This window comes from Eupeodes corollae, chromosome 1 (assembly GCF_945859685.1).
Source record: "Eupeodes corollae chromosome 1, idEupCoro1.1, whole genome shotgun sequence".
NCBI classification, from domain to species: Eukaryota; Metazoa; Arthropoda; class Insecta; order Diptera; family Syrphidae; genus Eupeodes; species Eupeodes corollae.
Window position 1 is genome coordinate 64,797,561 of NC_079147.1, and position 23,829 is coordinate 64,821,389.

At 34.3% G+C, this 23,829-nt stretch overlaps 1 protein-coding gene across 1 annotated transcript; it reads right to left on the bottom strand.

Moving 5' to 3' along the window:
- Positions 1-1,157: 1,157 nt before the first annotated feature.
- LOC129939484 (uncharacterized) lies at positions 1,158-5,428 on the bottom strand. Its single transcript, XM_056047508.1, has 2 exons — positions 5,349-5,428; positions 1,158-5,259 (listed from the first exon to the last, which is right to left on the bottom strand). Exons 1-2 carry the CDS (start codon positions 5,382-5,384, stop codon positions 1,264-1,266), a joined length of 4,032 nt encoding a protein of 1,343 aa, XP_055903483.1. The 5' UTR covers positions 5,385-5,428; the 3' UTR covers positions 1,158-1,263.
- Positions 5,429-23,829: the final 18,401 nt, after the last annotated feature.

Genomic DNA, 23,829 nt, shown 5'->3' on the forward strand with positions numbered 1-23,829 from the left:
AAAGTAAAAGCAATGCTTCTCCAAAACATCTCGAGTCATTGCCGTAATATTTTATTGTTCTAATGCACGTGTATGTGCCATTGTGTATTAGTCCCAGGTGATGATTTTCAATGCCGATAAAACTTTGGCCATTGCTGAGTGCTTTGCAATATATCACGTTGGTTCTTCGATAGTGTTAAGATTTAAACAATGTGACAAGACAACTAACATGAGGAATGTCGTATCAGTTCCACCAGGGGCATCTAGGAAATATAAACCAAGATTTTCATCGATTGCCTTCATTAAAGATTCATAAACTTCCTTTTGTTGGAAATTCAACAGGGGTAAAGATTCGTTTCAACTATTAAATCTAACTCATAGAGATCATATTCACGTTCCCGTTCCAATTCTTGATTAAATGCGTCATTCATTTCACGATTGGGCTTTGGCTTTCGAACAACCTCTGTTGTTCGCTCGACTTATTTTAAAATTGATTTCTTACATTATGATGATTGTTACACACGATTTTGATCTATACGAATGCGATGGAATATAAGTTCTGCGTTCTAACCATTCCTATCTCAAAAACGGGTGTGTTTTTTCAAAAAGCATTTCAGTGATTCCAAATATATTCAATATTCATTCATACATTATTTCGTAATGTCTTTGATATCGTTAATGTCAAAATGTATAATTGAGTTTAAAAAAGTATCCCAAGCTTAGTACGATATCCAATGCAAAGCTAATGTATTTTTAACGTCTACAGCGTCTACAGGTGATTCACATTCAAAACCAAAAAAAAATTAAAACCACCATAAACCGTCTGCGACATCATTACCTTTTATGTTTGTATCTTTTTTTATGTAAAAGAAGATAACACACCCATGTCGCCCAGACCAAGGCCAAGGTTACTCCAAAAACGTGACATTATTTGCATTTAAATTTCTATACGCTTGTGGTTAACTTGCTAAAAGATTAATGATCAAAATTCAATTCCATGAAATTCTGACGTCTACAATTATTTGGCTATTGTTATGTCTTCTTTCTACCTGTGTCAAAAATCCAAAAAGAAATATATTAAAGTTTAAATGATTAATGTTTTAAGTGGGTTTAAAATCCATCCTTCAAACCAGAAGCAACAAAAGACCAACTCAAAATAAGCAGACCAAATTCACAAATAAAGTTTTCTTGTTCGTTTTATTTTGCGACTTAATCGCGTGTAACTCTTAAAAATAAATTCCTATATACTCATATCTACATAATGAAAATCAGACTAAATTCAGCTTAAACATCGGCATCAGTATCGGCATCTTCTGGATTCGTACTAAATTGGTCATAATCGAAGACGTTATATTCTTGATCAGAATTCTTATTGACATGGGGACCTATGTAGCTGCCAGGTTGCAAGTTTTGAAAATTATTTTCGGGCTTTTCTTCGACCTGACGGGCTTGTTGCTCTTCTCTGTTCAACGGCTTGGGATCTTGTACTGACGAATCATCTGGGATTTGTGTATTGACCGTATCCGTGTAGGAAGCAGCTGCTTCATAGTTTTGCTGTGGTATTTGTTGTTGTTGGTCCTCAACGGATGAAATGTAGCCATATTGACCCTCAAAGTTGTATGGATCCTGATTTTGGATGCCATATCCATTGTTTGAACCCTGATATTGACCATCTTGGAAGCTTTGTTGAGGAGCAAAGGTTTGTTGACCTTCTAACCCCAGACTTGTTTGAGCCTGGACGATTTGTTGATAGGGAATTCCCTGATACGAATTCGGTTGGACTCCTCCGAACTGTTGTGATGTTATTGGATTACCTTGATAGGAAAGATATCCTATTGGAGGAGTGTACTCATCTTGATAGCCTTGACTCGAATATGTATCTCTTGTTGTCCTGTGGTGAGCAGGTGCCGATGATGAATCAACTTTATCAATGTTTCCGCTGGAAATTTCTTCTTCTTCTTCTTGTCCATTGTTCGTTTCTGTAAGCTTGTTTGACCTTAAATCTATTCCTTCAACCTTCTGCTCTTGAGCTTCAGAGCTGGATCTTTGGTTTCTAATTGTTGACAATTCCCCAAATCCTCCAACCTTCTGCTCTTGAGCTACATCGACTACTTGGTTGGCAGTAGCCGATGGAAACTCAAAAAACGACTCCGACACGGCTCCTGAGGCAGATGCTGCATTCAGGGGTAATTCGGCTCCTTTTGGAGGAAGATATGTTAGACTGTCAGGTGAAAGCGTAATACTACTGGGGGCCAAAGTTGAGGAGACAATATATTCTTGGGGCTTCGCTGTTGTTGAAACGATTATAGGTGCCTGGTAGACTGCTAAAGGCTTCACTGTTGTTGGAGTATTGGTGTACTTTATGGCGGACTGTTGTCCATAAGTGCTCAAAGTACTGATTGCGGGCTTTTGGTACACTGATTGTTCAAAACCAGTGAAAGCTGTCTGAGGTTTAGCAGTAACAGTGATAATAGGTTTTAAGGTTGTTGGTGTACTTGTGTACTTAATGGCGGACTGTTGGCCGTAAGTGTTGAAAGTACTGATTGCGGGCTTTTGGTACACTGATTGTCCGTAGCCACTGAAAGCTGTTTGAGGCTTAGCAGTGACAGAGATTATGGGCTTCAATGTTGTTGGTGTACTTGTGTACTTAATGGCGGACTGTTGGCCGTAAGTGTTGAAAGTACTGATTGCGGGCTTTTGGTACACTGATTGTCCGTAGCCACTGAAAGCTGTTTGGGGCTTAGCAGTAACAGTGATGATTGGCTTCAAGGTTGTTGGTGTATTTGTGTACTTAATAGCAGACTGTTGGCCGTAAGTGTTGAAAGTACTGATTGCGGGCTTTTGGTACACTGATTGTTTGTAGCCACTGAAAGCTGTTTGAGGCTTAGCAGTGACGGAGATGATGGGCTTCAATGTTGTTGGTGCACTTGTGTACTTAATAGCAGACTGTTGGCCGTAAGTGTTGAAAGTACTGATTGCGGGCTTTTGGTACACTGATTGTCCGTAACCGCTGAAAGCTGTTTGAGGCTTAGCAGTTACAGTTAAAGGCTTAGATGTGGTTGGAGTGTTAGTGTACTTAATGGCAGATTGTTGACCATAAGTGTTGAAAGTACTGATTGCGGGTTTTTGGTACACTGATTGTCCATAACCACTAAAAGCGGTTTGTGGAGTGTTAGTGTACTTGATAGCTGTTTGTTGTCCAAAAGTATTGTAAGCTGTTTGAGGCTTAGTAGTAACAGTGATGGGTTTGAATGTTGTTGGAGTGTTTGTGTACTTTATGGCAGATTGTTGGCCATAAGTGTTGAAAGTACTAATTGCTGGCTTTTGGTAAATTGACTGCCCGAATCCACTGAAAGCAGTTTGTGGCTTAGTTATTGGTTTAAATGTAGTCGGAGTGTTTGTGTACTTAATAGCGGATTGTTGACCGTAAGTGTTTACAGTACTGATTGCAGGCTTCTGATAAACTGACTGTGCGAAACTACTTACAGAAACTTGTGGCTTAGGTGTAATAGCCAAAGGCTTAACCGAGTATTGTGCCGCTGATTGTTGACCATAAGTATTTAAAGTACTGACAGCTGGCTTAGAAGTCACAATTATTGGTTTGATTGTTGTTGGAGTGCTTGTATACCTCTCTGAAGTTGGTTGCAATAGTGAGACTTCTGCCTTTGGTGGCAGGTAAGATAGACCAGGTTTGGCTGTTGAACTTTGTGTGAAATAAGTTTGACTCACTGCTGGCTTCTGGTAAGATGTCTGTCCAAAACTTTGGAAAGTTTGAGTTTTGATGGGAGCTGATACCAAAGGCTTCTGATATTGAACAACTGGCTGCTTGTAGACTGGCTTAGCGGTAGTAACAACAATTGGTTTCTGATATTGAACAACGGCAGGCTTTGAAATAGTTTGACCAAAGCCTTGGAATGTATTGAAACTTGTCTGTGGCTTAGCTGTAATAACTGCGGGTCTGGGAGTTGATGTAACTGTCAGAACTGCAGGGGCAACAGTGGATGAAGAACCTTGGATGTTGTATTGAACAACAGCAGGCTTCAAAGTTGGCTGAACTGTGATAGCTGATAGTGGCTTACTTGGTGGCAAGTATGATGGACCAATGTTAGTAAATGATGTAAGTGGTTTCTGGGAGAATGTTGAAGTAGTTTGGGTATAACCAGTAGATGGAGCTTGGTATTGTGCATTTTGGTATTGACCTATCTTTGAGGTAGCAACACTAACAGTCTTCAATGGCTGTTGGTTAATTTTGTTGCCAAATCCACCAAAAGGCTTAGAGAATCCAAGACCTTGGAAGGAACCGAAACCTGATAGTGGTTTCACAGATTGCGGCTTTAATAAAACTGCTTGAGAAACCTGGACCGGTTGAACAGGAATTGGTTGAGCAACAACGGGTTGCACAGTAACTGGTTTAACGACGATGGGCTTAGCATAGATTGGTTTAGCGATGATTGGCTTAACAGTTTGATAAGAAACTGGTTGAAGGGTGACCGGCTTTACCGAAATTGGTCGAACGGTGATGGGTTGAACGTAAGTTGGTTTTACAACGGACACCTGAGGCTTGTAGGATTGGAAACCACCGAACGATGGCTTAAATTTAGTTGCAATCGAAGACTGATATTGTCCTTGGTTAATGTTTGACTGACCAAAGCCTTGGAATGAACCAAATGAGGTTTGGGGTTTTGAAGTCACTGAAACAACTGGAGCCTTGTATTGGCCGGATCCGAGTGTTGAAACAGATTGTCCGAATCCTTGGTAGGCACCAAAGTTGGTTTGAGGCTTAGATGTCACCGAAACAACTGGAGCCTTATATTGGCCTGATCCGAGTGTTGAAACAGACTGTCCGAATCCCTGGTAGGCACCAAAGTTGGTTTGGGGCTTAGATGTGACAACTGGAGTCTTATACTGTCCCGATACGTATTGGCCAGATCCAGATGTAAATGAAGATTGACCGAATCCTTGGCCATATGAAACTGGTCGACTGAAACTAGTCGAAGACTGTGCAAATGATGACGATCCTCCATACGAAGTTTGAGGTTTGGTCACAATTGGTGCTTTGTATTGACCAAATCCTTGGTTAATACTTGTTTGTGGCTTAACAGTATAAACTGCTGCAGGTTTAGGTGTAGTAGCTGCAACTATATATTCTTTTGGTTTGGTGTAGATAGTCTGCGATCCAAAAGAATTAAGTCCATCACTAAAGCCAACCAATGGCTTGGAATAATCGTATCCATCTTCTTCAGCTGTGCAAAGGCTTACACCAGCCAAAAGAAGGACGCTCTATAAATTAAAAAAAAAAAAACAAAAGTTTAATAACATGTAATTCTCAATACAACTTCTAGAAATAAAAGAACACAAAATTCCCTTACCAAAATTATATTACCCACGAACATCCTAATCAGCATCTTCTTTGCCAGAAAAACACCGAACTTCTAACGCTTCGCTGCACATGGCATCTGCTTATATAATTTTTAGCCATTTCAGGATCCGGTTCGGATCAGCCCAACCCCTAAATGATTAAAAATAACAAAAAAAAACAAAAACTAAAATCTAAAACATAAAACAACATCTTCCACCTTGGAGTAAAATTAAGTTATGGCTTATACCTATTCGGTTTTGCAAATATTATAATTTCTTTTTTTGGTTTATTTTCATAAATCTTAGAAGTACAGTGGGCAGCAAAAATATGTGAACACAAATCGATATTTTTTATTTGAATTAACATTATTTGTAGTCTTAATTTTTGTTCGTAATTCTTTCTATTTAAATTAAATAATAAACTATTTCAAAATTTAAAGGTAAAGTTGAAGTTGACTTAGTATAAATTTAGTCTTATTATTAATATTATTAAAAATATTAAAAAATATTAAAATAATTATTTTATACTATTCTTTAATTTATGCAAAAAAAGTAAACCTTTGTTGGTTAATTTACTTTTTGGGCGCCTTCTTAGATTTCTTAAATACCGACAATTTTCCCAAGATAAAATAGCTGATCCAAAGTTTAAAGCGAATTTATCTGAAATTCACGTTTATTTTCAAAATGCTGGTGGCTGACGTATGAAGACTAACAAGCTTTTTCTATCATCATCTCTTCAAGAGTTCAATGTCATTATCATTGTTGAAACGTGGCAGAATTTAAATTCTACATCGTATGAGCTCTTTCACTCTTCGTACAATGTTTATCGTAAAGATCGTTCAACTAAGACATCAAAACTTTCAGTTATTTCCAAAGTTTTTGAAAAAATGGTCGCCCATGGTTTTATAAAGGGTAGATCAACATTTACTAATTTAAGTCTATTTGCAAATTATTGTTATAATCATGTAAAAAAGAGTAGGAGAGTTGATGTCCGGTACAGTGTACTGATTTTGTTAAAGCCTTTGACCGCGTGCATCTTCTTCTCCTAAAAAGCTTAAGATGTTAGGATTGAATGCTTATTTATACCTGTCTGTTTTCTACAAGATGTAAAAATAGATGATTGTGTTTCAAATTTTATAGACGTGGTGTCGGATCATCCACAAGGCAGTCATTTGGGTCCACTTCTTTTTAAATGATTTAGCTTCTACTTTAAAATTTTGTAACTGCTTGATGTACTTACATCGATGATGTGAAAGTTCTTACAGCAAAATCTTCACTTGAAGATTGTTTATTAATGCAGTTGGATATTCAAAATGTTCTTAATTGGTGCGACTACAATCATCTTCAGCTGAATTACTCGAAATGAAAATTTTTAGTGTGTCTAGTCTCATCCCTGATTGACTTTGAATATAAATTCTATGATGTAAGTCTTCTGAGGGTAATTGAAGTAAATGGTCTTGGGTGATTTTTAATTCAAAGATGGTCTTTAGATCTCATGTTGATTATATTGTATCTAAAAGTATTTCATTTTAAAGTTTTCTTGAAGCTGTACTTAAAAGATACTTGTATACTTTGAAAACCTTATTAACTCCCCATAGGAAGTTATTGTAATGAGTCCGATTTGTCATATTGAAAATTTTGACATTTCTCGACGTTTCAATGTCCCTAGAGTCGAAATAAAAGATTTTTAGAAAGTTGTCTGTGCGTGCTGTGTACGTTCGCGACGTATTTTTCGTCGTCCATAGCTCAAGAACCAGAAGAGATATCTATTTTAAATGAATTTTTTTATACAGATAATAAGGCAGAAAGATGCAGAAAGGGCTCTGAAAAAATTGCGTGTGTGGTTTTTTTTACCACAGCAGTTTGAAAAAAAGGTGACAATTTTGGTTAACCCTAAATATCTCGAGAACCAAAAACGCTAGAGACTTGAATTAAATTTTATATTATGTACTGTAACGTGATATCAAAGAAGTGTATTTAAAAAAAAATCTATTACACGGTTTTTTTTATAAATCAAAAAAACTGAAAAAAAATATGTCGCCTCCAAAATTTTACGACCAAAATATGATTTCATCTCCAAAACGATTTTGTGCAACGAAGAATAATGTTTTTGACATTCGATAAAATTTAAAAAAAAACAGAATTGACATTTTTTTACAAAAAATAAAACTCTAAAAAAAAACTATACTGAAACTTGGTAAAAATTTACTTTCGAATCAAATAGCTTTTCAAAAATTGTAGATATTGGCTTCAAAATGATTTTATTTCAAAGAAAATATTGTTTTCGATATTCAGTAATTTTTATATAAAAATCCAAGTCTGTTTTTCATAAAAAATAGTACGCAAATTTGGTAAAAATTGATACGAGTACATATAGACAAACTTTTAAGCAAAACAATTTGACAGACGGGATGGGAAGTTATCAGTCTGGGTCGCATCCCAGCCTCTTTTTATATTTTGTGTTCATTCAATTAATAAATGAAAATATTACCCTTTGCATCTGATTTCTCGTATCTACTTTAATATTCTCCAAAGAAACCTGAGTAATTTAATTATTTATTTAATGTTATCGTTCTTTTATAAGTTTGGCAGTATAGACATTTTTTAAATTTTGTGCAATGTAAAGTAGAAATCTGGGATAGAACGGTCTCCTGTTATTAACATCTTATTGATAATTTTACTGTATACAACTGAGTTTCTTAAGCTAAACCAATTTTATCACATTTATTAATAAATTCCAAAAACATTTGAATTTATTGGAAAATTATTGCTTATACTGTAGACGATTTTTGTCACATAATTATGATAATGTTTTTCTAATAACTGCTCTCAAATTTGGAAAAAATATCAATTAACTAAAAAAAATTAATTGTCACCTCGAATATTTAAGAAACATTAAATAATATATTTGCAATATAATTTCATGCATCGAAGAATAATGTTTTGTCATCTGGTAAAATAATTTTTTTTACTAAAGGTTTTTACGGAATAGGAAAGTTATCAGTGTGAGTCATACCCAAGCCTCTTCTTTTTCAGAGAGAATATTTCAAAAACTTAACACAAGAAATTTATCAATTCCAAAAATAAAATTTCGTAACGTTTTTTATTTAAATGCCAAATGTCACTTTACCAATGTTTTATACCGTTTTTCTCCAAATCTATCAGCTGTGTAGAAAAATTCTTGTAACCGATTTTTGGTACAATCCAATGAGCTATATCGTGTATTAACAATATTAATTTCGGATATATTTGAACAAAACTGCACTCTACCCCTTACACTCCTTTAATTACAGCATTCTAAATTAAAGGTCATTTTTAAGAAGTAAAGAGTACGTTTGTCATGAATAAGCTTTTAGTTCTCCACCAAAGTTCAGTTTTGTTTGAAGTTTTATTTTTAAGTAAAGCCAATCTTAAGGTTAACGAATAATATTCATCCCGAAAACCCAAGATTTCGTATACAAATTTAAACATTAAAGTTTAAACGAATAACACGTTTTCTGGATTAAGGGTCTGGTAATTAAACAACAACAAGCTGAAGTTAAAACTTGGATTTTCTAGTTAAAGTTAGATTTTGTGTGATTAAAAAAAAAACTTTATGTAAAATAGAACTTCTTTTAGTAATAGCTGCTTTAAAATAACCAAAGCTAAACTTAAGTGGGCTTTGCTTGATTCTCCAGTGTAGGAGAACATTCAGTCCAGTTATACGCCCTGCAGTGTATCAATAAAGTCAACACATGTGATATGCATAAGCAAGCGAAAGCTTGAAATATTAATCTCAAGCTATAATTTTCTTGGTAAAGCTATTAAGTGTAATCTTTTTCTTACTCGCATGAGCTTACAGAGCTAAAGCTAGAACTGTTAAGCTTTAGCTATTAGTAATAATTTATGGCTCTGACTAGCTTTATTTTGATGCAAGAATAACTTTAGTTTTAGCTTTTTTTAATTCACCTTTTGAGTTTTCAGGATTCTGGATTTTTGAATTTTTCTGAATTAAAAATTTCGGGGTTTGGGCTGTAGCCCGATAAGAATTAGTTGTTAAAAGTGTTGTAACGTAAAGTATTCGTTGTTGTAAAATTACAAGGTTTTATTTTAATTGTTAACATATTAATATAAAATTACAAATTACTACTAAATTAGGACATCGACACAATACAAACAATTTCAAATTTTTTAATTTGTCATCATTTATTTTTTACTGCTTGCATTTTTGTAAGTAACACGAATTTTATTCTAATTTTTACATTAATAGTTTTGGTTGAAATTATAAATAAAAATAAATTAGGTGGCGCAGTAGTCCGTAGAGAACCAGGACCTAGTGACTTACAATTCTCAACCATTCCTGTGTGTGAGGGATGGAGGCTAATTTGAGAAAACACTTGTTAATGACAAGAATTATTCTTGGAGAATTTGTCAATTCTCCTCAAGAGGAATTAGCCGTGAATAAAACTTTAGGTGACACAGGCAGGGATCGAACCCAAGGCCTCTCGCATGACAGTCCAACGGGTATTTGGTTGAAATTAAAAAATTAAATTTCGCATAGTAAGAATTGTAATTTTCAAATTCAGTTTAACAGTTCTTTTTTGTTCAACTTCTCAAAAACATAAGGTGATTATCTTTTTTATACTCTCTTTTCGCCCAAAACCATAATGCCCAAATACTAAAGCGTTAAAAAGTCGAAATCGGTCACAAAACCCAAAAAGATTTAAAAAAATCGACGACAAAAATTAAATCGAATGTCGTAACACCCAAATAAGGTTTGAGTAAACGAACTCCAAAATTGTTTTTGTTATTTAGCCCCCTCAAAATAATTTTTGATTTGGGTTTTATAACATAAGGATTGGGCTTTGTAACAGTTATCTTATCACCCAACGATATATAACCCAAACTATATAATTACATAAATCCAAAAAAGAGAAATATATCCCTAAGAAAACTTCAAAAGGCCCAAATAAAACGTCATATTACCCAAACCAACTTTCAAGCCAAACTTTCTGACATTTTCCATCGATTAATATTATCACATGTTATCTTTTGGGCGATATGTCATTTAGTAATTTTGGCGTTATGATATTTTAAAATTTATTGGGCATTTATTTTGGCTTTGCGGCATTTTCTTCTGAAAAACATTTTGGGCAACAAAGGCATTTTTGTTCGATATGACATTAAGAATATTTTTACATTATTTCATTGGGATACAACGCAGAACGCTTGTTTTTATTTGGATTGTCGAAAAACCCAAACAAATTTCAACGCCCATATATTAAGTCGATAATATTGCCCACATCGTACAAAAACAACATTTAAAAAAGAGGCTGAAATGCGACCCACACTGATAACTTCCCATCCCGTCTGTCGATGTGTCTTGCTTAAAAAGTTTGAAGGTTTACGTGTTGGGTTAAAAAAGTTGCCTGTTGAATTATTTTTCAAATTATTAAAACTACCAACAATATTTTTCATATAATATAACGAAATAGGTTAATTTTTTAAATCTAGTTTTGTTAAAAAGATTTTTAGTCGAAAACTATTTTTTACTAATTTTAGTAGCATTTCTTAAATTTAAAAGTTCGATGGATGAAATTAATTTGGGACATATTAAGAAAAGAACATCAATTCTTACCAAATTTGAGTAAAGGTTTTTATTTTTTATAAAAAAACAGTTAATTCGATTGTTCTCAAAATTTTACCAGATGTTTAAAACGTTATTTTTCGTAGCACAATTTGTTTATAGATTAAATCATTTTGTATTCGTAAAATTTTCATTCGAAATTTTTTTTGATTTATAAAAAAAACGCTAATTGGCTGTTTTTCCAAAAATTTACTTTTTTGGTATCACGTTACAATACTCTCTATTGGTTCAAGAGATATTCAGGGTTAACCAACATTTTTTTTTACTTTTTTTTAAACTGCTATGGCAAAAAAATTTGACAAATCGGACCCATTACAATAGCTTTCTATGGGAAGTTAATACAAATGTTTTGGGCGCTATGACATTTTTAAATTGGGTGAAAACCTAACGCCTTTAAATTCAAATCAACCGAATAATATTATATTCCGTTAAGTATAGTTGGTTCTCAAAACCAAAAACTGTTTATTTATTTAATCGAAAGCGAGCTACTGAAATTTGTTCTTTATCTTTAAAGACATTTAACCTTTGTCGTGATTTAGCCAAATTTAGTTAAATGCTGACTTTGGGCATAAGTGATTTCAGGGACCAGCACAGTAAATGTTTCAATTTTCGTTTAGATTATGTTTTTCTTTGGAGCTTGTTATAATTATAATTTTTGAAATTAATAAAGAACGTCTTTTTTTCAACTATAGTGTTATCCACTAAATTTTTGTTTACTTTACGAGTAAAAGGCACTATCCATGAATGCAACTCATCTGTCATTAAAACTTTATTCAACTAAATGTATGCGTAAAATTTTTAACAACTCCATTAAAACTATTTAAACTTTACTAAAAACGTGACATTAATGAGTGTGCACATTTTATTGTAGCCTACTGTAGGAACCTTAAGTTAGTGTCTATAAATGCAAAGCTTAAAGATCGATAGAATTTTTTTCTCTAAGACTAAATTTTAAGATAGGGCACTCACCTTGTTAAGATTTTTAAATACATGCGATGAGCTTGTCGTATAAACTTCAAGCCATCATCATGTGTCATGATGTTTTTAACTCTATTGTGATGCAAATGTTATGCTACAAGTGGCATAGTGATAAAGAAATGCAGAGCATTTCATTTTGAAGGTCAGAAAGAGTATTAACAAAAATAAGCTCTTAAAGTTATGAAGGCATCAGGTATGTTTGACGGGTTTACGAGTATTGTAGACTTGTTTTAAGCCCCCCAAAAAAAAACTAATTTGGAATCTACATAATGCAACATTGATGGTGGGGATGACAGTCCAAAAAAATATTCGAATATTGTTGACCAGGAATGAGGAACATAAATAGACTAACATGCGAGAAACCAGAGAACCTCTGACACACGAGTGTAATTTATTGCTTCCATGTTTTTTGGGCTTGGGCTGGGTCGGGTGTTTGATGAGAGCACGACTTAATTGCTTTCATTTATTAAGATTTTGTTTTCATTTTTTTTATTTGTTTAAATAAACACACTAATGTGCACTCTTTTCAAGTTTGGGTTTTGAATATTAACAATAAACAAAATAATTCACACCATAAATGGATGACTGACAGAGTAGGTAGCGTACGTACCTAATTTGTATTTAAATTAATTTTATTTTAGCACATAAACAAAAATACCAGTTTGGATGAAACTATACGAAATTTATATTTTTCGGGCTATAAATCGACGAATTTAATAATACTCTACACACTCCCTACGCGAATTATGCAAAATCAAAAAATAATTAAGGGTATTATTGTGTTTTATGCAGAAAGCAGAACTGGAATTCGTTTTTAATTAAATTGGATTTTATTTTAAGGAAATGCATTAGTTAGGGATTAAAATTTCTATAATTAAATAAACAAATATTATGACGAAATTTATGCGATTGTTGAATGACTTTTTTTTGTTGTTTTGGAATGATGTTTTTGAAATAAAATAAATTGAAGATGCTTGGTTTGGATAGAATAAACCCAAAAGCATTAACATTGAGGAATTAACGTCATGCTTCTATCACTTCTTAAGGTTACTCCAGTGACTTTAAACTCTAGATTAATGTATGATACTCAAGAATTTTGTATGACAAAAATATGTAGTTTTTTAAGACTTTAACAATAACTCAGTATTTTATAAACTTGTAACCATAAAAAGATGGATAGTTTAAAATCGTTTAAAAATATATACTCTATTAATAACAATAAAAAAGGCAATTATAGAAGTAGAAATACTGAAATATTTGTTATTTAGGTTTTATTCCCCACACCTAAATCAGAGTCGTAAATAGGTTTCTATACCTGTTATACTTTGGAGAAACATGACTACATTGACATAATTTCAATTTGACGGTCAAAACTATGCCCTTCTAGAGTTCTTGCTATGATCTGAATTGTTCTATGTCAATCAGCTATCGGAAGCATTTTCTTTATTTTAACAAGACTTAAATAAACTTGTAAAAAATGATGTCACTCCTATAAACCAACTTTAAAGTGTTTCATGGACATTAGCTCATGCTACGAATGAACGTAAGTTAGCTAAAATTGCAAGGGCGAAGTTTCCTGACTCTTCAGGATAGGTTGCGGAGATTAGCAGTCTTCGTAACTGAACTCCATCCCGCTATGGAAACCGAAACTACGCCTCGGATAATTATTGACAACTCATTGACGACTTTTGGCTATTGTACCCGGACAATGATTGGTTTCTAGAATGTAAGGACGCTTCTGGACGCAGGGAGTGAGGGTCCGCACAATGCCAGATTCCTCATATCTTAGGGTCAAGCGAAGTGCGATGGTTGGGTTCAACTCTGGTCACGCTCCAGGAAACGCTCAACAAGCTGGAGTTTGGTTACTCTTTATAAAAACTGCAATCATGAGCCTTATTCCGTGGGATACCTTTGGGGAAGGGCTAATCAAAGCTTAGTTTCAGAGAAGAGTACGGCTTGTTACCATTATAAGCCCCGACGGAGTTCGCATCTGATGAAGAGAAGGAATGCTTTTACGGTCAACTAGAATCCGCCTACAACAACACAATCAGAGGAAATATTATTTTGGTTATGGTGGAACTCAATGTTAAGGTTGGCAGTAACAACAACGGGCTAAGGCATGTGATGGATGTTCACGAAGGCGGTAGTTGCAATGGCAATGATGAGAGGTTCATTGACTTCAGCAACGCTAATGACCGGGCACTATGTGTCATAAAATATGCTGGGGGTCGACGGACAGGCGAGCGTCTTCCAACCAAATTGACCACTTCGCGATTAGTTTCCACAGCAGGATCACCAAAGAGCTGCCCGGTGCACACAGCTCAAAGCAATACGTGGTGAAAGAAGTAGACGGTACTTTGCTAAATACGGTGGATGAACAAGTCAGAAGGTGGAAAGAACACTTTTCTTCGGTTTTAAAGAGAGTGTTTGTAAACAATGTGCAGCCCATGTCTTCTGACGCGCCTGCACAAACTAATCCCCGAATCCGCACAAATCGGTAGTACTTGATGGAATTCCCGCAGAGCTTTTACAAGCAGTGCCAACGTCGTCAAGCGAACTGCTTCATTTGCATCATAAAAGAAGCCTGGACCACTGAAAGCTTCCTCGATGAGGGAAGAGAATGATCGTCAAGCTCCCAAAACCAGTAGATCTTACAAAGTTGGAAAAATGGGGAGAAACTTGCGTTCTGCCTGCCGTTGACAAAATAGTCAAAAATCATATTGGAACTCATCATAGAACACCTTCAGGCCACACTCGATACCAAACAAGCAGAATTCCGAGCTGGATCCTCCTGTATTGATCATATCCACACCCTGCGGATCATTATTGAGCAGTGCGTTGAATGTTGATCACCACTACATCTGGTGTTCATCGACTTCGAGAAGGCCTTTGATAGTGTCAACAGGGAGTACATTTGATTAGCTTTGCGGAGGAAAGGCATCCCAGAAATCCTAATTGCTCTTATGAAAGCATCATATAATGGATCCAAGTGTCACGTTCTGTACGACGATGGTAGGTTGTCAGAGGATTTTAAAATCTTTAGCGGAGTCAGACAGGGCTGTATTCTGTCGCCAATATTGTTTTAGTTGGTAATAAGCGATGTACTGCGCGCAGCTTTGTCAGGTAGCGGAGGGATTCAATGGACTTTGACATGCCATTTAAAACATTTGGATTACAGGGACGATGTTTGCTGACGCTCTCATAGGATCATGGATTTCCATAAAAGGACAACAAAGAAATAAATAAATTGGGTGGCGCAACTATTCGTTGAGAACTAGGGCATAGTGACTTATAACTCTCAACCATTCCAGTGTGCGAGTACTTTTGTCAAGGATCTACAATTTTAAGCCGAATCCGAGCGGCAAATTTAAGAAAGCACTTTTCATGACAAGAATTATTCTTAGAGAATTTGTCAATTCTTCGCAATATTCAGGACCCGTGAAAAAATTTTAGATGGCATAAGCGGGAGTTGAATTCAGTCGTGTGACTGAAAATAATTCCGGCTGAACGAAAATGATCAGCCTCTGAACCTGACCAGATAGTCTTAAATAAATATTTCCTCGCAACTGGTGGAAAAAGTGGAGAGCTTTCAATACTGAAAGTGTACCAAAAAAGACGTTATCTGTCGCGTCGTTCTGTGGAAAATTTGGGGGTATAACTCGATTAGCTAAAGGATAAAGCAAGGACTGTTTCGCACAAATGTCGAATCTGTGCTTCTTAATTGGTGCAGAACCTAAATAGCTATTTTAGCCAATACAAGAAAGCTCCAAAACTTCGTTAATCGATGTCTTTGCAACAGCATTTTCAGGATTTTCTGGCCAAACGGAATATGCAATGACGTCCTTCATAAAAGGACAGATGAGGAACCTATAGACTGAGAAAATAAATTGTTTTTTAATTTTGACGGTTTGATATTGACAGCTCTTCGGTGGCCATATTGTTTCTTTTACTTACTTTCGGTCAAAATATCTTCTTTCAAATAGTCACTAAAGACAAAACATTATGGCCAGTAACAGCATAGAGCAACAGGAGTAAATGATAAAACTTTATTTTCAAAATGATTTTTCAGTTGATCACAATTCTAGTCGATAAATCATCTTTACCGATAAGGCCCATTTTTCAATAAATAGGTACGTCAATAATCGAAATGGGTGGAATCGGGATGGTACCGATCCACACGAGAGTCACAATGTTTCCAATAAAAGTTACTATTTGCTGTGAATTTTGGAGTAAAGGTATCATCGGTCCGAACTTCATTAAAACAGTATGCTGGCCAAGCCATCACACCGTCATCTGCGATTGCTATATGTTATTGATTACCAACTTCTTGTGGCCTGAATTGGATGATATGGACCCCGAACACATATAGTTTCTTCAGGGTGGTACTCCGTACGTGCGCCACTGCTCAAGACGCAATCGACATCACAAGAGCTTTTTTAAAGCGGTTATCTCGCTTAGACGTAGATTGGCCACCAAGATCGTATCATTTGACCCCTTTAAACTTTTTCTTTAGGGGTATTCTTAATCCGCAGGTTTATTCGAATGAGCCGCAAACCACCGCCACTCTCAAAGACAACATAATTGATGACAAATTAGGATCAATTTGTCCTGAGCCTGATTTTTGTTTGATGATTTTATCCGTCCTTTGATCCAAATTTTCAAACACGTTGGAGCATAATTGAATACAAATAACACCGAAGAAAAAAATCCAACAGAGTCAAATCACATGGTCTCTGTTCAAAATAATTGACATCTCAACCGTGTGAGATAACAAGGTCAGTGAATTTGTCGCGTCAACGAGCAATTGTTTCTTCAGTTGTGTGGTAAGTGGAACCGTCCTGTTGAAATTATATATCATTCGCATTGAAACTATATATATTCCCATTCGGGCCATACAAAGTTCATTATCATCTGACAGCAGCGGACACCATTCACAGTAACTGCCTAAACTTCCACATTTTGGAAAAAATACGGCCCGATGATACCAAAAACCATCCCATAAACAGTAAACTACACCAAACAGTCACTCTTTGCGGGTGCATTGGTTTTTGACAGTCAAACTTGGATCATTTGCCTAAATGCGTCAATTCTGCTTATTGAAGCGATGAAAATTTGTCTCATAACCGAATATGACTTTTTTCAAAAATTGGTAATCCACTGTTGCCATTTCTTGCCACCATTCTGGACATTGACGAAACTGAAATGGTCAAAATGCTTTAATTCTTGCGTTTGCTTTTGAGATCGAATTGTTTTTGAGATTTGAGAAATTCATTTTAGAATCGAAGAATACTCCTAGATCCTTATGGCTATCAAGTCTTTGTAAAATGTTGTTTTCAAGTTTATAATAATAATATAATGGTTGTGATTTCTAGAAAATGTTGCAACGCTACATTTCTTATTGTTAAAATATATCCGATTGATATAAGGTACACCATTTAAATAAATTATTAAAATCAATTTGAACTTTTTTTGCATCGTTAAGTGAATTTATGGAATTGAATATTTTCAAATAATCAGCAAATAGAAGACATTTAGAAAAAGTAAGTAAGTAAGTAATGGTAAGTCTTTAATAAAAATGATAAAAAAGAAGTGGTCCAAGGTGACTACCTTGAGGAACACCCGCAAAATGTATAATTTCCTTAGACAAGGCATTATCAATTTTTACCACATTAGGAGCTGAGCTGAACGCAGTCGAAAGCCTTTGAAAAAATCATTCTAAATAGTGTCAACTTGAGAACGCATTTCAATCTGTGAAAGACACAAATTTGAAAATATTGATAAATTTGTATTGAAACCAAGTTGCTAAACTGAAATGTTATTGTGAATAAGATTAAATAATTCGGTTTTTACTTCGAAAACCTTGGGAATTAAATGCAGTTTTGCAACTGGTCTGTAATTTCCAATCTATCTTTTTGTACCTGATTTATTGAGGGGGAGTAAGAATGGAGTATTTACATTCATCTAAGAACTCACCATTGCTTAAAGAAAGGTTAAATACAATACAAAGCGCTGCAGCAACTATATTAGCACAAGTATTTTATTTTGCCCTAAAATATATTGTTTCTTCTTAACTGTTTTTAAGGATTATTATCCAACCATTTGACTATAGCTTAAAAATTTAAACATATCAAATTACATTAAAAATTAATCCAAAATACAAATTTACCACCTTATTTGATTTGATTGATTTATTGAACCAAATTATTTCTGCGTAGAAAAATAAACTGGTTGATAATTTGTGTTATAAAAAACCCACTTTAAATAAAATTAAGCTTAAATTATTGTTCACAAATGTTAATAAGCCTATTCGTTTGTAGGCATACCTACCCTTTATTTAAAGCCGTAAGTTCATTGAACTATTTACTTTAGATTTAATTTGCAATTCAAAAAACATAACATTATGTTTTTATTCCAATTAAAGTGTTATTAGTTTTTACTTTTTATTTCTGAATCATGCAGGCTTTGTTTCAATAAATGCGAATTAAATTAATCCAACCTATTTTCTAAACTTTCAAAACTCTCCAGCGAAGTTGTTTAAGAAAACTTTTATCTACAATTGGTTCTATAATTTCTTTATACCAATTAAAATATTTCTGGCTCACATCAAAATAATCTTCTTTGAATGAAAGTCACACAAATCAATTTTAATTTATTATTAATACCATCAATTAAATATTCCTATCAGATAATTTTGAGAAAAAACAAACCAACTTCACCACTTAAATATTCATAATTATGATTTTATGCAGATCATCAAAATCTCATATATCCAAAGTTCTGCTTTGAATTTTTGTGGAAAAATTTGATTTGAAAAGATCAATGAATTGAATTTTGTTTTTAATTTTGCTTTGTTTTGTTTTGCTTAATTTTTTCAAACTAGTTTTAAATACTTTTTCTTTTATTGAAATATTTGGGTAGTAAATTTATTTTTGAATATTAGATGAAAGAATTATTTTAAACAAAAATACAAATTCAACATAAAGTTGACATCACTTTAGTTTTTGGAATGAAAAATTAACATCCGTTTGGTGATATAAAAGTTTTAAATACCTACTTATGTTTTTTATTTGAAAATTTTATGTTCGAACTTAACCCCTGTGGGGAAGATTGTCCTAATGTTGAATTTAGTAAAATGTATGTATGATTTGATTAATTCATAACTTGATATTAAATTGAGACAACAAATTAAATTTGGTATATGCATTCTTCTATTTCAAATTTAAGTTCTTTATTATTTTTAGGACACAATTTCTTGTGCCTTGATTAAAAACCAGAAAGTTTGACATTTTCAAAGAATCTTAAAAAAACTAGCTTTAAGTTATGATTGAACTATTCAAGTTTTAGTTTTTAGGCTTCTGGTAGAATTATTGTGATAAATCAAAGAATTAATTAATAAGCTAAAAATTGTGTTTTAATTGTTTAAACAGAAGGTTTATATGTGTTTATAATATCTGTTAAGGGTTTTTCAAATCTTTTGTTTATTATATATTAGCTTAAGCCAAATCATCATCACAAGTTTCACGATTGAACAGCACGTTCAAATGATAAAACTTTATTATCAAAATGAGTGTTCGTTGACGCAACTTTTCCCGCATTGCGCCCATTTTACGGTGGACGTGGTGGCCCTTCACAGTCGGCTCTTCATCGTTTGGTGGCAAATTTGGTCACCGGTGCAATAAAGAATTAGCCAACACCCGTACGTTCAAGGAATGCAAGATCGGCCAAGAACATCACCGCGTTCCGTGAAAGCGTACAGCAAAACCCGAGGTAGTCTATTCCTCGCAGTGCGCAAGAACTCGGGCTTTTGCAGATTTATTTTACGTCGGGACTTACCAATACATCACCCATACAAGACTCAACTAACCCAGGAGCTCAAACTTCACGTCCATAGAGAACGCAGCGAGTTCGCTGAATGGGTCTCGAATCGTTTAGAGGAGGACCCGAATTTTTGCCGAAAAATCGTCTTTAATGACGAGGCGCATTTTTGGATGAGGTTCACCTGGATATAATGCATCTTCAAAAAGTAACCATTTGGTGTGTATTTTGGGCCGGTGGCGTAGTTGGTCCGTACTTTTTTGAAAACGACGTTAGTGAGGCGGTCACCGTAAACAGCGAGCACTACATAACGATGATAATTAATTTCGTATGGTCCAAATTAAAACATTTGGACCCAGACGACGCGACGTGTGGTTCCAGCAGGATGGCGCTACGTGCCACACAGCAAACGCCACAGTTAGCATTTAGCATGAACGATTTGAGAGTAAGATTATCTTTCGCAGGGGTGATTTGAATAGGCCAACAAGGTTATGCGATTTGATCCCGCTAGACTTGTTTCTGTGGGGTTCCTTAAAGTCGCAGGTCTATGCAAATAAAAAAAAGGGAATATAACGTAGGCCATCGCTCAAATTCAGCCGGAATGAGTCATTGACAAATGGACCTCTCGGATCCATGCCAACGTAAGAAGACAAGGTGGGTATTAGAATGATGTCATATTTAGCACTAAACGGAATCCATTATTAATACCTCACACACAGCTTGTTTGATTCCATTTCAGCATTTACCCGCCCTTATTAAAAAACCCTTCATAAAGGTTAGAGAGGTACCTAAACAATCGTTGTTCAAACTTCAATATCTTGGATTTGATTTAATTTTAGAATATTCAATATTTGATATTTTCAAATGAAAGTTTTTTTAAAGCAAAACAATCTCACAAAAACTTTAATAATATCTTTATAAATTAAGTCTTGAGAGCATAAATGGCTTAATTTAAAACTTATCTTACTAACTTAATCTTTTTTTTATATTTGTATACAACTTTAATGTCTTAAAAAAACCCACAAATGAGAATTAGGTCAATTTTAGGTAATTTCTGCTTAATTTGTAGATTTTACTATTAATCACTTTTAAAATTAACTTTTGAAGTTGCTTCTAATGACTTGTTAATCAAGTTTTATGCAACACTAGATTGCATATAATTTTATTTAATTATTTATTTGAAATAAGGAAATATGTATGAGCAGGTTTCAGGATTATAAAATTTTGATTAGTTTTCTAACTTATCAAACTTGTTCACCCGCCTTAACTATAGAACTTGACAAAATCAATTTAAAGTTACGATTTAAGTTTGTTTCTTTCTTGTCTTTGAAAAATAATAAAGGTGCATTAGTTTTTAAATCAAGCTGCAAATAAAAAATGGATGTATGCAAAATTGTATAATTTAATAATAAAATAAGAAATTCTCTATAAATTACCAATAAATTGAATTGATTTTATCGATTTTAATCAATTTATTTATAATCTTATTCACAGATGCAAAACAAAGGATAAGAATCTCTTAATTTAAAGCTATTTATTTTCTGACTCATCAGTGTTGTTTACAAAGCAGGAAAATGAGGAATTGAAAATTAATTGGACAATTAAGCTTAGACTAACTTTAAATAAAAAAAAAAATTAATTGATCAGAAAAAAATTAAAAACAAGTAATACAACATTCAAACAAAATGTTAAACAAGCGCTTTACTGATCCATATTGAAAACTTTCCATACGTGCTCGTCTGTAGATATTTTTAAACATTTTTAAAACATTAATGACAACTTTTTCTGTAAGATAAAAAAGTTTGAAGTTTTGGTCTCAAGATACTTATGTCGAAAACCGGTTTTTATCAGTTTTTAGTTATTTTTGAGGTTTTGTACTTTTTATAAGATTTTTTCAATACAAAAACAAAAATTTAACTAACAATTAAGGAAATTTTTTTTATACGATAAGATAAGTTTGATTTCAATACCTGTTTTTGTTCGCGAGATGTTTTAGTGAAATTTAGAAGACTATTCAACGTTTGATGGCCGAATTCGGGACCACCGGGCTCAGTAAACAATTAACAAGCACCTGGACCCAAAAAAACGCAAAATTTGCCAAACACTTCGTCGCTGTTGTGTGAAACAGAATCCAAAGCAGTCTATTCCGCATCACTTATGAAAACTTGGCCTGCCACAGGGCACAACATGGCGAATTTTCTTTCGTGATTTAGGGCTGTTCCCATACAACAGGCGGGTGTTTTTTTGTGACGAGGAAGGTGCTGCTGGATGAATTAAGATGTAAAAACTACCACTGGCAAACATCTCAACGTCAAAAATTTTGTTGATTGATATAGTTTTGCTTAAGTTCGCAATTCAAAACCCATCGTTAGCCCAAAAAACTGAGATTGATAAAAATATTTCAACATTTCTCGTAGCAGCTTTCAGATATTGGAAACATTGCAATCGATAGAAAATTGTCTGTGCCAACAAGGATGCTCCATCTCGTAGCCAAAGGGCGCCGAGATCAAAAGCTAAAAGAAGAAAAATTATTTCGGTAATGGAAAACAGGTCACCTGAAGAACTATGATTTGCCGCACAGAAAAAAACTAAGGCAGGTAGGTAAAAGCGATGTTGCTCAATTGATTGGAAAAATACTTGAATCTGCAGAAAAAGCTGAGGCCGTACAAAAAATTTATAAAAGAAACTCGTTTAATCAGAAAACCACTTCATATACTCCCGATAAAGCACTAAGGTATCTTTGAAACTATCAAAAATGCAGTATTGTCAAATGCGTATAGTTGCTCTTGAAATAGGAAATGATATTTACCCCTCCTATACAAAAATTATGAAGGCTAAGGAACGTTGTTATCCACAACCAACAGATATGACCTTAACAGATACTATGGCGGAGGTACATTTACAAGCCATAGTTGGTTTGACTCTTATACGACTTGTAATATCTTTGAATAGTAATATGAATCAATTAGTCAATCAAAATGAGTTGTTTTGTTCTGTCATGTTATTTAAATGGGGAATTGACGGTTGCGGTAGTCTCAAATGCTACAAACAGGTCGGTAGCGATGGAGCGGTTGAGGACTCCACTATTTTGGTGTCTTCTTTTGTTCCACTGCAGTTAAAGTCTGTGGGTACAGATAACAAAGAGATCATTTTGTGGCAAAATCCTCGAACTTCTTCAACGTAAAAGAAACTGCGGAGGAACTCGTTTCTGAAGCAAAACATATTTAGGACCAAATCAATAAATTAGTGGACGTTGATGTGATCTTTGGGGTCGTTCTATAAGCATCAAATCAAAATTAATTCAAACTATGGTAGATGGAAAGGTTTGTAACGAATTAGCAGGTAACCGGAACACCCAAAAATATTATAACGAAATTGATACTGTATTGTGTCGAGAATACAATACGGAAAGTTTATCTTAGGGTTTGTCAACTCTTCACGGGCATGTTAGGTCCATGTAATGCTTGCTCTATATTTTCTATAGTTTAGGCATAGAAAAGTGGCAAGCTAGAACCATAGATGGAAAAAAAATGTTGCGAACAGGAAAAAAACGTATCATTGACGAATTTCGAGTGAAAACAGGGCTTCTAATTGACACTCCAAAACAAAGTGGAGGTAATACCAATGACGTTAATACCGCTAGAAGGTTTTTTAATAACTCAGAGGTTATGTCAGACATTACTGGTGTTAATAAAGATCTGATTGAAAGCTTCAATATTGTTCTACGTGTACTTTCGTCTAACTATGAAATTAACCTTGATTCCTTTGAACACTTTACCCAAGAAACTGCGAGGAAGTACTTTACTTTGTATAAGTGCAGGAAGCACGTCATAAGGAGCTGAAGAGATATCGAGAGCATTTTTCAAAAAAGGTGTCTCGGAAGGCGGCTAACTCCTACATATTTAATCATCTGTAGATATCGTCTAAGCCTCTCATCAGTAGCTTTCAGCATAATACTCCACCAAAAAAACAGGGTGGGATGCGACCCACACTGATAACTTCCCATCCCGTCTGTCGATTTGTCTTGCTTAAAAGTTTGTCTATATGTACTCGTATCAATTTTTACAAAATTT